Source organism: Helianthus annuus, chromosome 10 (assembly GCF_002127325.2).
Source record: "Helianthus annuus cultivar XRQ/B chromosome 10, HanXRQr2.0-SUNRISE, whole genome shotgun sequence".
Taxonomy (NCBI): domain Eukaryota; kingdom Viridiplantae; phylum Streptophyta; class Magnoliopsida; order Asterales; family Asteraceae; genus Helianthus; species Helianthus annuus.
The window spans coordinates 31144591-31159324 of record NC_035442.2 but is presented as its reverse complement, the minus strand read 5'-3'; the positions used below and the strand labels follow the sequence as shown (position 1 = coordinate 31159324).

The 14734-nt window shown below is 37.2% G+C and overlaps 2 protein-coding genes across 2 annotated transcripts; one reads left to right on the top strand and one right to left on the bottom strand.

Annotated features, from left to right (window-relative positions):
• Nucleotides 1–258: 258 nt before the first annotated feature.
• On the bottom strand, nt 259–6108 carry LOC110884413 (meiosis-specific protein ASY3). Its single transcript, XM_022132126.2, has 11 exons — nt 5892–6108; nt 5405–5481; nt 3570–5147; nt 3321–3450; nt 2928–3026; nt 2148–2202; nt 1895–2044; nt 1751–1809; nt 859–993; nt 590–681; nt 259–500 (listed from the first exon to the last, which is right to left on the bottom strand). The coding sequence occupies exons 2-11, from the start codon at nt 5432–5434 to the stop codon at nt 429–431; spliced, it is 2400 nt and encodes a 799-aa protein (XP_021987818.1). The 5' UTR covers nt 5435–5481; nt 5892–6108; the 3' UTR covers nt 259–428.
• Nucleotides 6109–10133: 4025 nt separating this feature from the next.
• Nucleotides 10134–11301, top strand: LOC110880966 (protein ALP1-like). The gene is made up of 2 exons (XM_022129377.1): nt 10134–10320; nt 10433–11301. The coding sequence occupies exons 1-2, from the start codon at nt 10134–10136 to the stop codon at nt 11299–11301; spliced, it is 1056 nt and encodes a 351-aa protein (XP_021985069.1).
• The last annotated feature ends 3433 nt before the right edge of the window (nt 11302–14734 follow it).

The window sequence follows — 14734 nt, the reverse complement described above, 5'->3', positions numbered from 1 at the left end:
GAATAGTTTTTATACCACTCCCTTGAGTCACTTCTGAGTTCTGCCATTCACATTTTCAGCCAGACTACTCAATGGATCGAGCCTTCATTTTCATTCATAGATCCAATAATCAATCCAACAGATAACCCGTTGAAGCAAATCAACAAATTGGGTCAACCCATTCCAAAATTACGAAGTAAATTCTGGTTTGTCTATTTTCAAATTAATTTTAGCATCCACCACTCCAACTGCCAACATTGCTAAAAACTCAGCTACGTGTATTGTAAACTTACGGAAAGAAGAAAATTGAGTCTTTTAAAACATGGAAAATCAAGCAGAGTATGAAGAACAATCTAGAAGTAATATATCTAACATGCTAACTACCTATAACATATGGATACTAGGATTATGTTCAATTAAGAACTTTCTTGAAGTATTATAATAGTAATTCAAGTGAGTAAACCTTCTTTTAGGCACTCAGCTATGCCATATTTGAGCTTAAACATTTTCTCCTTTGCCATCTGCCAAAACAAAAAAAAACCAAATGGTCAAACACACAATACATGTAGGAGGAATATGATTTGTCAACCTTTTATTTACCAAAACTTACCCTGTGAACATCTGTAAGTCTTGTCTGGGCTTCATTAAGCTGTTCCTCTATCAATTCTTCAGTTTGGATAAGAAACTTTTTGTGTGACACCCCTATCAACATAAATAATAAATCCCCAGAAATCAGTAATTTGCATGATTTTAACTAGGCTGTAAACGAATTGAACGAACAGTTAGTGAACCTTTCAACTTTATGTTTGTTTAACTATTAAGCAACTATATTTCATCAGTCTAACTGCCATATAATAAATATCAGGAAAAAGAACATACTTTGTTTCTCTACCATCCTGCTAACTTGGGTTTGATGTGCTTCTAGTCCTTCAAGTGTGTTTTTGCACTTTTCAAGGTGTTGGTCCACTTCTTCTTTGAACTTTTCATATATGTGTTTCAGCTGCTCTTGTTGCTCTGTATTAATTCCGAAAGAAACTTAAAAAGTAGAACATGGGTGGGTCGGATAATGGGTGTAATTGAATGCGGGTCAACATGGATCATTTTTGTACGGGTGAAAACAAGCCGGGTGATCTAAAACTCTTTCGTTCAAAAAATTTTGACCTTTTTTTATAAATTAATTGTCAAATATGATTACATAAGCTGTATCATTTAGTAATAATCTAACTTTTTGAATAGAACGATGTAGAAGGTTTTATGACTTTTACCCGTTTGACCCATTTCCTTTTATGTTACTTTTTCTGTTTACCCAGTAAAAATAATAATATAAAGTCAACTCATTCATAAGTAAATGAGTCTAAATGAATGAAGGCCAAAATGGGTAGTAATTGATACTGGTCATTAGCAGCTGGGTTGACTTAAAAAAAATGTCCAAACGCTTTAGCCTTTTTTTATATGTAATCAGTGACTGAGTGTGCCATATATAATTACAAATTATGATATGAAAAAATAATCTAAATTTTTTAATAAAATAATGTACGAGGTTTTATACATTAATGTGACTTTCGAGTTTCGACAATTGAACCGTTACCTTTTAAGCTATTTTTTTGTTATTTTACACTTTTGACTTAAAACTAAAACATATAAATCAAACCATTCATAAGTTATCGGGTCTAAGTAAATTGACTCTACATCATATCATCTGTTTTATCATCACTCGTGAAAGTGATGGTAAAGCTCAAGCTATTGTGATCAAGTTGTGTCATTTTATTACCTTGGTATTGGTTTTCGGGATGCATTCTTTTGGATTTACCAAGGTTTGTTAGCTTTCCACTGAAACAGAATCACAAGAACCTTCAAAAAAAAAAAAAAAAAAGAATTAAATCTTCAAAATGACAAGACTGTAAAGAGAACCTACACGTCATTTTGGATCTTGGATTCAGCATTTTGCAACTGGGACTGTATGTTGTTGGAGACTGACAACAGTATTGCAGCTGATTGTTTACTCGTGGCTGAATGTATTTTGCTTTGAACTCTTTCTAGGGCCATGGCAAAAAGCTTGACAGCACTGCAAAACATATGTAGAAAATGTGTATTAGAGTAGTATAATGCAATCAAATAAACAGAAACATTCAAACATAGCCTTTATTTATCTAACTCATATGAATTACCCTGCAAACCCATCCTGTTCAGAGGAATCATCGATTTTTTCACGATCTCCATTCCCTGTAAAATAATAATTACTCTAATTACAAACGTTATAATGTAGATCTGAAAGCATAAATAGGATCATACCTCAACGAAAAGCCAAAGATACATAACCTAACAGTGAAAATATGCTTTTTACCTAAGAAGTTAATGCGGTAAAAATCACATATCGGACCAATATTTGAGATATCGGTAATGGCGGTGGGATATCGGTAATTTTAATATCATGTAGAATTTATATATATATAGCAATTTAACACTAACAATTCAGTATACTCTCCTATCATTAACAAATTAACCATTTGCAACTTGCAAAACACTAACAATTGTAGCAAGTAGGAACTCATTAAAACTGAAAACACTAACATTTAACACTAACAATTAACAATTAACAATTAAGACATAAAACACTAATAGCAGCAATCAGAAGAAGGACGAATGGTAGAACTAAGAAGAAAGGTACCGATATCGAGAAAATAGGTGATATATCGGTCGGATATCAGTCAATATGGCCGATAATATCGGTACCGATATTTGACACCAACGATAACCGCTATTATATCGGTGATATATCACCGATTTAACTGCAGAGATTTGGAAACTTAAATCTCAGTCGTATTCTCCTAATCTCAAATCTCAACAAGATGCACTCATCAGAAGTAGGTCACTCAAAATCTAAAATACACAATGATAATCAAGCACACATATTACAGGACTTTAGTAATGAAATGGACCTATCATACCTTTGACGGGTGAATCATCTTCAGAGCTTTCAGAATCCTCATCTTGACATGGTGATATACACCATTTATTACCTTCAAATTTCTTGGATATAACTGGCACTAGATTTACAAAAATAAAGCATATTTAACAGTACTGAGATAAGTTTATTTTCCAGTATTAAATTTTCCGCTATGCATGAAGTAGATGCCATTTTAATAACAAACTACATAATAATATAAGGGTGTGTTTGGTTTGTGGTTTTAGGAATGGGGGAATGAGAATAACAGTTATATATCTATATATGGTGTTTGTTTTAGGGGGGTGGGCTTTAGAAACCCATTCCTTCTCGAACCATATCCATAGTCAAACTGTCATTCCCAATAACAAACCAAACACCACCTTAAAAATGATACCTGTGATGGGTGAATCATCTTCAGATTCAGAGCTCTCAGACTCCACTACTTTACTTGGAGATCTAAAACACTTGTTTTCTTCACGGTCTGGTTTTATAACAGGGGAGTCTTGAACATCCATGGATATATTCTACAAATAACAAAAATAAAGAGCATATAGATTATGATAGCAAAAAAACACTAATCTCATACCATCTTCTACATTAAGATCTAAATGGTGGTAGAAATGTAGGATACAGATTAGTGTACCTTTGTGTAAAATCCTTTACTGTTTGAGCTACGGGTTCGTTCTGTTCTAAAGGAGTTGTCAATTGGTGTATCAACATTCTCAAGTGGGCTATCAACATTCTCAAGTGGGCTATCGACATTCTCAATCGGGCTATCAACATCAATGTTTTCCTTGTTGATTTGGAACAAAGATATAGGGGAGGAGAAGTTAACAGCTGTTTTCAACTCAAATGTTGGCTCTACATTGTCCTTTAAAGAATCTTTGGCAAAAGAATCTACATCCACATTGTTATATAACCCCGACCCGTTATTACCTCCAAATTGTTGGTGCTTTTTCTCATTCATTTCAGTATCTGCGTTACCTTTCTCACTATCTCGTGTTCTGTTTTCAAACAATGATACGTTTACACCAGCGGCTTTTGTTTTCTTCCCATCAGTATCTTGAACTCTGGTTCCAAATATATCTCTTTCCTTTCTCTTAAAACTTTTAAAACCATTATTAACATCTGTGCTGACTCTCTTTGACCAAGTATCCACAAAAGAGAATGCGTTCTCCTCAAACTGAGCTTGTTTAGATTGAAATAACGGACTTTGTTTTTTTGGTGTAGACTTTTGAGCTTGAGGTTTCTTTCCGGTCAAAGATCGAGTCAACGGTCTCCTGCTTTTATCCAGACTTCCAGAGTTGGAGGTTCTTGTCTGCAAACTACCATTTCCATTGGTTGTGGACTTCGGCTTTGAATTATTTGCACCCATTTCAAAAGTCTCAGAGTTGGTTTTTCTTGTGTGCAAACTACCATTTCCATTGGTTGTGGACTTTGGCTTCGAACTATTTGCACGCATTTCAAAAGTCCCAGAGTTTGTTTTTCTTGTGTGCAAACTATCATTTCCATTTGATGTGGACTTTGGCTTTGAAATATTTGCATCCATTCCAAAGGTCTCAGAGTTGGGTTGTTTCTTATTAGGTGAATAAACGGTTTCAAGTAACTCCTGGACTTTCATTCTTAACGTTACTGGCCCACTGTTTCCTCTTTCACTTGTTCCCTGCTCTGTAATTCCTTTCTGTGGCTCAAGTTCTTTCTGTGGAGTTGCATATGAAGACTCTTTCTCCTTTTGGTAGGTGCTATTCTTTGATTTCATCTCAGTCGCATTCATAGCTTGCAGATTCAACATCTGGTTTGCAAAATACGAACCAGGCTCCATTCCACGGTTTTCACCAGCTGTCTTACTACCATTTGCTCGCACGGTTGCATTCGTAGTGGAAGGTAAACTTGAGACCTTCTTTTGATGACCCGTTTCTTCTGCATATGATACATTTGGATATGAAGTTTTTGAATGAACCTGCTGAGACGATTCCTGACGAGGAGCCTTGTTTTGTGTTCCCAAATCTGGAGATATGACATTCCGTTTTCGCTGACTTTCTGTAACAAAAACTTTCGCCGTGCTTACATTTTGTGAAGTTTGCAAATCAGCCTCAGCGCCTTTCCCGTTTTGACTCTTCATTTTGGAAGAAGAATCAACCATGACTCCTATCGATGTCTTCCTCGTTTGACTGCATGGATAATAACTGCTACCTAAACTCCTATTCCCACTCACACGGTCCTATAACACAAATTTTAGATCTATTAATTTAACCATAATCACATAAACAATTTGTTTTCAGTAAATTAGTAAAACACATACATACAAAATGAAATAATATGAGAAAAAAGCAAAAGAGGATAATATACAAGTATGACATTCAATGCCTGATTTGGAAAATGATTAAACAAATTTTCCCTAAACTGATGTTAACAGATGAACAGAATCCATAAGAAAACCCTAATTTGAGATCAAAATAACGAGAAACAGATGCTTACATCATCTAAACGTCGTCGTCCCATCTCCATCGTCCTTACTTCACGTCAATTATTCCAGATCTCGAACAAACAGGTACCTAGGTCACAAAAAACCATCAAGCTACTAGTAAACAACAACTCAAATCGAAGACAAAAAAAACAACTAACAAGTAAAACTGTCACATCTAGCGAATTCTACTCCCACATATGACTGTATGAAACAAAATGTGAATTAGCAAGACATCATGACCAAATTGAACATACTAGGGTTCATAATCGCAGTGCAAACAAGCTTATTAGCTACGAATCGAACCAGAATCATAACGTCATGACCTAACTGGACAAATTAGGGTTCCAGATCGCAGTGCATACAAACTCACTAGCTACGAATAGAACCAGAATCATGACGTCATAGATACGATACAGTTTAACTGAAGAATTTCATAATAACTTACGAATCAACTTCGAATGATTGAAATTCAACCGATGTGTGAACGAAGGAGCTCACCTGATAAATCGCGACTCCTGTTTGAAGCCGATTGGTTGATTGATGATTCAACAATTTGATGATAATTACATAAAACTGAGTGAAATTCAACTACGAAGAAGCAATGAGTGTAGTGAGGGTTTGGTGATCGAGAGCACACGCGGGAAGGTATAGGGATGAAATTCAAATGGCGCAAAAGTTTGTTTCGGTTTGATTCTTCACCATGACAACGACGTTTTCAAGTTTGTTGGAAGTTTTTGAATTTGGTTTTTTACATTATTAATATTAACTAGAATTACGAGCCGCCGCAATGCGGCGGGGATTCTTAAGTTATAACTAAGTCGATTTAGGACGCGCATGTTATGTTGAAACTGTCAAACGGGGAAAAAATAGACGATGTAAAAACGTTCACCCACACACGCACGTCGCGTCATGTTAACTCGTAGAATTTAAAACGAAATGTAAAAACGTTAAACCAAAGACGCACGTTGCGATGTGTTAAGTCATAAAATTTAGAACGAAGTATAAAGCGAAAAATTTGCGGAAAATGAAACTATAAAGGACCAAAGTTGAAAGTTAAAAAAGTTGTGAGGATAGATTGCAAAAGGTAAAAAATTTTGTGTTAAAAGTAAAAAAACAAATAGTTTTGGATTAAAAGTAATTTATAAAATATTTTTGGGTGAAAAGTACAAAAATAAATTTTTTTTAAAAAAAAACTCAAAGCCAAGGTTACAACAACTATATCATAATCATTTTTTCTTTGAGAAACCCCCAAAGCCAAGATTAAAACACATAAGTAAAAAAATCATAGTGGTTAAATCGCAAAAAATAGAAACTTTTGAATTAGAAGTCGAACTTTAAACTTAAATTGTCAAATATTAAAACTTTAGGGTTAAAAAGGAAATAGAGATTAAAACTTTAAGATTAAATTGTCAAAGATTAAAACTTTAGGGTAAATTATCAAAGATTAAAACCTTAGAGTTAAAAAGGAAAATTCTATTTTTTTTTTTTTTGAAAAACTCCCAAAGCTATATGTACAAGTTCCATATGCATAAAGTAGTTGGTAATTTAGATATGGAATAATATTAATATTATTATTCAAATTTAAGTAAAACAACTTTTTTAATCTTCACTAAATAGTTTACAAAATGTTGTTATCCTAAAAAAATCGTGAGAAATGATATTAATCATCTATACACTAAAATCAAAGGCTGGTAATTAGGGGATTGCAAATTAGTAAACACGATACTGATTATATACTATTAAAACGGGTAAAATGGGCAAAATGGGCAACTTACCCTCAATTTATCTCTTCATCTTCGTTCCAAATCCTTTTGTTTAACAACTAGTAATATGACCTGCAGACGATGCGTTGCGGGTCCGTTGCAAACATCGGATGAATTAATCCAATAAGGCTATAGAGGCTTCATCCTACGCTTTTGTGGCCTCAAGGGCCCAATCGTGGGTGCTACAGGACCACGTCTTAAGAGACAGTGGCATATGCGGTATGGATTCTGATTATGTTTGTGCTTTGGCTTGTCTTCGTGATACGATTCCAAGCTTTGACTTCGGCGGTTTCACTAATAAGGACACCGCCCCCCCTAAAGCCCAACATGCATTGGCGAGTGCTTTTTTTAGTAAAATTGTCCACGAAATCGAAGTGCAGTTTGACTTGACCGTTAGACAAGAAGACGTTTTTTAGTGTCTCCGAGCACCACATGCACAAGATTTTCTTCTTGCTATACCTATAGATGGGTTAGGCCAACATATGTCGCCGGTGGAGTACGGTACTATCCTTAAGTATCGCCTCATGATTCCTTTATTCCCAGTTGACGAGGTATGCCCAGTTTGTCATAAGGCGTGTTTGGATTCTTTTGGTGAGCATGCAGTTCATTGTAGAGAGCTCCCAGGGTTCAAATACCGACATGATTTGGTTAGGGATGTCCTTTTTGACATATTCAGGTGCGCTGGTATTTCTGCTAAGAAAGAGGCACCCGTTAATTTCTTAACAGACCCGTTGGAAGGGAGATCTACCCTTCGACCAGCCGACATTCTTGTCTTTGGATGAGTAGGAGGAAAACACGCATGTGTGGATCTAACAGGGGTCTCCACGCTTGTGGGATTAGGTAGTAGTGCTTTCACAGTGGGTCAGGCTGCTTTAAAGGTTGCTTCGGGTAAAGTGATCAAGCATGAGAAAGCGTGTCTTGACAACCAGCACGTGTTTATCCCATTTGCTTTTGATACTTTTGGTTTTCTGGCGCCAGAGGCTGTGGACCTACTTAGTCGAGTTCAAAGGGTCATGCATAGTAATGTTATGACTCCGAGATCTATGGACGTAGTTTTTAAAAGGCTTAGTTTTGTTATTCAAAAAGGGGTAGCGGCGCAGCTTGTTGCCCGTTTACCAACTATCTCGATGTAAATTTCAGATGGATGGATGAATAATAGTTGTAGCATATTACATAATGCGTTAATCAAATGATACCCGTATTTCGACGTGTGAAGTCTAAGTCAGCTATCGACATTGCGATTGGATAAAAGTAAAGTAAATCGTCTATATACCATACAAAAGAAACAGAATCAAACCTAGGTTGGTTTGTGTAGTGAGGTTTCACCTAACCACTACATAACTCTTACCTTTGTGATTGCATGAAAACGTATTATATTTGATTTGCCTTGTTTCCTAAAAAAACGTTGAAATGTGAATTTATACTGACATGTACACAAAAATAAGCACGTGAGAATTTTTTTTTAATTTACGCCAAAATGTCTACCAACTGAAAACGTACATAAAAATAAGCATGAACGTATTATATTTGACTCGACTCGTTTCCGAAAAAACTATGACGAAACGATAATTTATACTGACACATACATGAAAATAAGCACATGAGAAAAAAATGTTTTTTTTTTAAGTTAAAGAATGAAAATACCAAGGTAAACCTAAAACATTAGAAACTCAAGGGGATGAAAATGACATTTATAAAGTTTTTAGAAAACGTATTATATTTGACCCAAGTCGTTTATGAAAAAATTTATGTCGAAACGTGATTTTATACCATTTAAATCAAAACATGATTTTATACTGTTTAAATCGTAACGCGATTTTATACTGACACGTACCTAAATTTAAGAACGTAAGACTATGGGGTATGGGGCGGGGGTTGGGGCGTGGGTTGGGTACAAACGCCCAAGTCACCATCCCGGGTGGGCGTGGGTTTCAGCGTGGCTCGTTTGGCGTGGGATTCAGCCCGGGCGTTGGGCGGGGCTACCCACATGACATGGCGGAACCTTATTGGCCAAGAGCACTAGCCATGGCGGAACCTCATTATGATGTGGCTTGGCCACGCCACCCCAGCCACGCCCCACCATACCCCTTTGAAATTGGCTTTTGGTCTTGAGTGCCCCATACTCCACGCGTCGCACCATGTCCTTAACCCACGCCCCACCATACCCACGGTCTAAGAAAATAAAAAATAAACCGAAGGACCAACAACAAGATCATAGCACCAAGAAAATTGGTTGCGTTATATTATTGTGTGCTCTCTTTTTTAAGAAGATTTTCTATTTTTTTTTATGTGTCGTTATGTTTTTTTTCAATGTCATGTTTATCATATTTCCAATGTGCTAATTGAAATGTGTTAATAGTTGTATGTGATTTTGTAATGCGAGTTGCTTTTGGTTATTTGGTATTATGCATTGCATGGGGTTTATAAATGGCTTTGATGTTAATTATAATGTCGCCTACTTTCCACACACTTCAAAAAAACTAGCCGTTATTTTACACTCTCTAACGGATATGTTGACTAACTTTTGTTTTTTTTTTTAACCAAATTACTATGTTGAACTATATATATATATATATATACATCCACCATACAACACAACACACTCTAAAAATATACAACACCAAATACATTCTTTCAACATAACCATTTTGTTTTTTTGGAACCACAAATGGAGTTCAACGTCCCTTCGTCATCCTCGTCCGACGACGATACAACTTCATCTAGTTCTTATGAGTTTGAAGAAGCCATCAACGAGGCGGTAATGACAACGATCAATTTAATGGTTCACGTTGCTAGCGAGGACAATGAAACGGATGACCAACTGATTAGAAAAAGAACTCATATTATGTGGGATCGTGCCGCAGGACAACAACGGCTGATGCAAGACTATTTCGGGTAGGAGCCCGTATATGACGCGAAGATACTTAGACGTCGCTTTCGCATGAGTAAACGTCTATTTACCCGTATTACAAACGACATGGAGGAAGATTATGATTATTTCAAACAAAAGTATGACGCTCGTGGGTATCTTGGCTTTACTCCATTACAAAAGTGTACTGAGGCCATCCGACAACTTGCATATGGCACAAGCGTTGATTCATTTGACGAGTACCTGAGAATGTCTGCCAAGACCGCGCGAGACACACTCACACACTTTTGTAAAGGTATATTTAGTAAATTTTGTTTTCAAATTTTTTATATATTTAACTTTAGCGTCAATTTTTTTTATATGTTACTGTCAATGTTCGTATACATATTTAAATTAAATTTATATAGGTGTGATTGAGTTGTATGGGTCGGCTTATTTACGACGTCCGACTTGGAGTGATCTCCAAAGGATGTACGAAGTGCATGAGCATGTTCACGGTTTCCCCGGTATGATCGGTAGCATCGACTGCATGCACTGGAAGTGGGAACAATGCCCTACCGCTTGGCGTGGTACACATACTAGAGGCGACATTCGCAAACCGTCGTTAATATTGCAGGCGGTTGCATCTTATGATCTTTGGATATGGAATGCATATTTTGGTCAACAAGGTTCTCACAACGACATCAACGTGTTTGAGTCTTCGCCGGTTCTCGAAGAGATTATAAACGGGTTGGCACCAAGTTCAGCGTTTTATGCGAGCGATAATTACTACAAACGCGGATATTATTTAATTGACGGTATCTATCCGGAGTACGCAACGTTCGTAAAGACGTTCACCGATCCTATTGATCTTAAAAGAAAATATTTCAAGAGAAAACAAGAATCAGCAAGAAAAGATATCGAGCGAGCGTTTGGAGTTCTTCGAAAGCGATGGCACGTCATCAATTATCCAGCAAGATACTGGACAAAGGAAAAAATGCATGACGTCACTTACACATGCATTATTTTGCATAACATGATATTGGAAGACGAAGACAAAGCCATTTGCCAAGATTACAATGAGAATGACTCTTCATTGTTCCCGGAGTATTGGACACAAGAAGTATCATTGGAGACACGAATCGAGAACATAATGGATATAAAGAATAGAGAGACACACAACAAGCTTATGTATGACTTGATCGATCACCTATGGGACAAAAACAACCAGGATACGAGGCGGAACTCGTTCACGAGGATGAAGGAGATTACGAGGATGAAGATAATAACAATGTAGTCGACCTCGACCTAAACGAGTACGTTAGTGACGATGAGTAGTAGATGTGTATTGTTGTATGTTTTTTAATGAATAAGTTGTATGTTGGTTATTTTATTTAATGAGTATCAATAATTTTATAAAAGAATATAACACTTTATATTTTTAACATAAAAAAAAATCAAAATTAAATGGGTGCCACGTGTCGCAAGACGCCCTACCCAGCAAAGTTGCCCCACTACCCCTTTTTTGCTCAAAATCCTCTAATATGACGTGGCGCCACGTGTCGCAAGACGCCCACTCAAAAGGTTGCCCCACTCCCTTTAGTCTAACTATTATTTTGTGATATCATTTAATGTTAATAACACAATTTAGATGATCCATTTATTTATAACTTGAGTATTGTTAACATCAAACTGATTGTGATTTTAAGAAATCTACTAAGTTTACTAAACTAGTTGATGCCCCGCCTGCGTTGCGGGGCGATGGTCGAATAATTCTCAATCAATTAAAAAAGACTACTATAATTTTGCTAGAAAAAAAACAAAAACGATGATAAGACCTTAATTTTGGGCTTGGGGCAAAACTGTAATTTTTCAGGACTAATGAGCCAATGTTAGGCGGCTCATTGACACGAAACAAAAAACAAATCGAGTAAACCAATTAAAACAAAAAACCTTTATAGTTTTGCTAAAAAAACTAAAACGATGGGGAAAACGTAATTTTTAATTGAGGGTGAAATCATAATTTTAATTCGGGGATAAATCGTAAATTAAATGGACCAACGGTGGAGTGCCAGGAAGCTGCCAGCACGACTGTAATTTTACACTGGGAGCAAAATTGTAATTTCACCAGGAAAACAAACAAAAACGATGGGCAAAATGTAAATTTAACTTGAGGGCAAAATCGTAACTTGGTTGTGAGAAGAAAAAAAAAACTAATGGCAAAATTATAAATTTATACGGGGCAAAATCGTAATTTTGAACTGAGGGTAAAATTGGAATTTTTAGTTGGAAGCAAAAACGTAAATTTATTTTTAAGTGGGGGTAAAAACATAATTTTGAACTGATAGGAAAATCGTAATTTTAAGGGAAAAAAACTAATGGCAAAACTGTAAATTGAAACGGGGCAAAATCGTAATTTTTAACCGGGGGCAAAATTGAAATATTTAGCTGGGAGCGAATGCGTAAATTTATTTTTAAGTGGGGGCAAAAACATAATTTTGCACTGATGGCAAAATCGTAATTTTAAAACGGGATAAAATCGTAAATTTGTTAGGCCAATAAGGGAGTGCCAGGCAGCTGCCTGACACTATTCCTTTGCCGCCCATTTAGCCCAATAAAGGGGCAGGCCTATTCCCGCCGACACGCCGACTTTATAATTTGTAGTTGTGAATTATGAGTAGGGGTTGTGTGTTATGAGGGCCAAATGTATTTTTGGCGTCATTAACATCTACTAACTGTTATTATATTTGGTATCTAATAAGTTCATCTTATGTGTATTGTTGTTGAAGTAATTGTGTTAGGTTCGCCATCAACTAAGGGTGAAGGGGGTGCTCACCTAATAGGTGAGTCCCCTCTCTTACGCCAAACCAATCCCCGTGTGCCACATCAACTCCCCTCTTAAACTCCCCTAACACCCCAATTTGATGGCGCCACTCCCCTCTTAGGTGAATTGGGTTTTTTTTTTTTTAAAAAAAAAAAGAAAAAAAAAAGAAAAGCTGTGATTGGTCACTCCCTCTCTCTCTCCTCCCTCTCTCTTCGGTGAGCCGCCACCGGCTTCCCTCCTTCTCTCTTGGTCCCCGAGGTGTTGGCGGTGCTTTGCCGATCGGGATATGGTGTCACTGAAGGGTGCCCCGTACACCCTAAGAGTAGGACACAAGCTGATTTTGATTATGATAAGCGTCGTAAAGGTAAAATGTTTGAACTTCATTAAACAAAAAATCAACATGTTAGTTTAAAAATATTATAATCATTTTGTGTAGTTGTAGGTGATAAGGTAAGGTCCGCAAGGAGCACACAACCAATGTTAGGAGCACCACAAAAATGAAGCAACTAGAATCAACCAAGAAAACATGTAAAAATAGACAAAGAGGACAAAACATGATTATGATGATGACCGTACCTCGTACAATCCTGAAAGTTCAACCTATTAAAACTTTACAAAGACACTAACTTGGCTAGAAGACCTTAACGTACATTTGTTTATGCCATTGTAAATCTCCTCTTGTACATTTTTAAATATAGAGAGTTTTATATATTTCCCCCTCCTAAGCCTCCTTATTACGTATTTCTCTAAATCAAAAAATCAATTACATATTTCCTCTCCCTAACTCATATATATTACATATTTACTCTTTTCATTTAAATAACTCTTATTTATGACTATTTTACCCTTAATGACTTATGAAGAGGTATGGTCCCAATTCCTTACCCACATGGCAAGGACCACACCACTTTTCCATCCTACATGGCGCCTACATCAGCAAGATAATCCAGAAGCTTCTGGAAGAAATCATGGTGGCACCAAAAATGCTCCATCCGACAAAAAGGACAACACGTGTCACCAGTCGTCGAGCGCCATGTAGGCCTCCAACAAATCAAGGAGCAGATCGACAACGCCAGTACGACGTCTCTAACATGAGCAAATGCAAGCGCGCCACGTGTACCACTACACCGGCCATGGCAGAGGAGACCAAGAGGATATTCCCCATTGGTCGGACAGCTGGCGCGCAACCACAGCTGGCATAGTTGCTCATCCCTCCTCCACCCTCCGGCTATAAATAGGATCCTTCATCATTCAGGTTGAATCATCTTACCCTCCATACTCACACACTGTTTATTCTCCCTCAGAACAGTACTTATTCTCACGCCGGAGCCTGGTTAAGAGGGAAACCCCCATATTCCCCTCTTAACGAGACTAACGGTGTTGCTGTTTTGCAGGATTCCGGCCATTCCACGAGCAGAGAGAGATTGGACCCACAGAAAGAATAACCCCACAGTTTAACGCCAACGTTATTCTGTGTTTCATCATTGGCGCCATCCGCTTTTTGCAAAAACCACACTCATCTCTTTTCTCTTCGAAAAACACTCGTCAAAATGGCTGAAACAAACCCTTCACACCAGGTGGACGGAGAAGTTTCTTCCTTTGAGCTCATTTCGGACACAGCACACGTCCAAAGGGGCTAAAGGAACGAAATCATCCAAGAAGGGCAGATGAACAACGATTTTCCTAGTATCTTTGGAAGTGCATCCAGGGTTGTTAGCCAAACCACAACAGGACCCACTTTCCAACCTCCAGCTAGGATCATCACCCAAACTACAAATGGAGCCACTTTCCAACCTCCATCTGGGGTAGTCCAACAAACACCCCCTCCAATGCAAACACCAAGCCATGGAGCTGGCCCCTCAGCTCCATCGGAACAAGCACAACTGAACTTCTCTGCACTTCTAGG

Coding starts and splice junctions, on each gene's coding strand:
- LOC110884413 (XM_022132126.2), bottom strand. CDS start 5,434: ATGGAGATGGGACGACGACGTTTAGATGAT. Junction 2,203..2,927: donor AGATGATTCACCCGTCAAAG/GTATGATAGGTC, acceptor ATTATTTTACAG/GGAATGGAGATCGTGAAAAA. Junction 1,810..1,894: donor TCCAAGATCCAAAATGACGT/GTAGGTTCTCTT, acceptor ATTCTGTTTCAG/TGGAAAGCTAACAAACCTTG.
- LOC110880966 (XM_022129377.1), top strand. CDS start 10,134: ATGGAGGAAGATTATGATTATTTCAAACAAAAGTATGACGCTCGTGGG. Junction 10,321..10,432: donor ACTCACACACTTTTGTAAAG/GTATATTTAGTA, acceptor AAATTTATATAG/GTGTGATTGAGTTGTATGGG.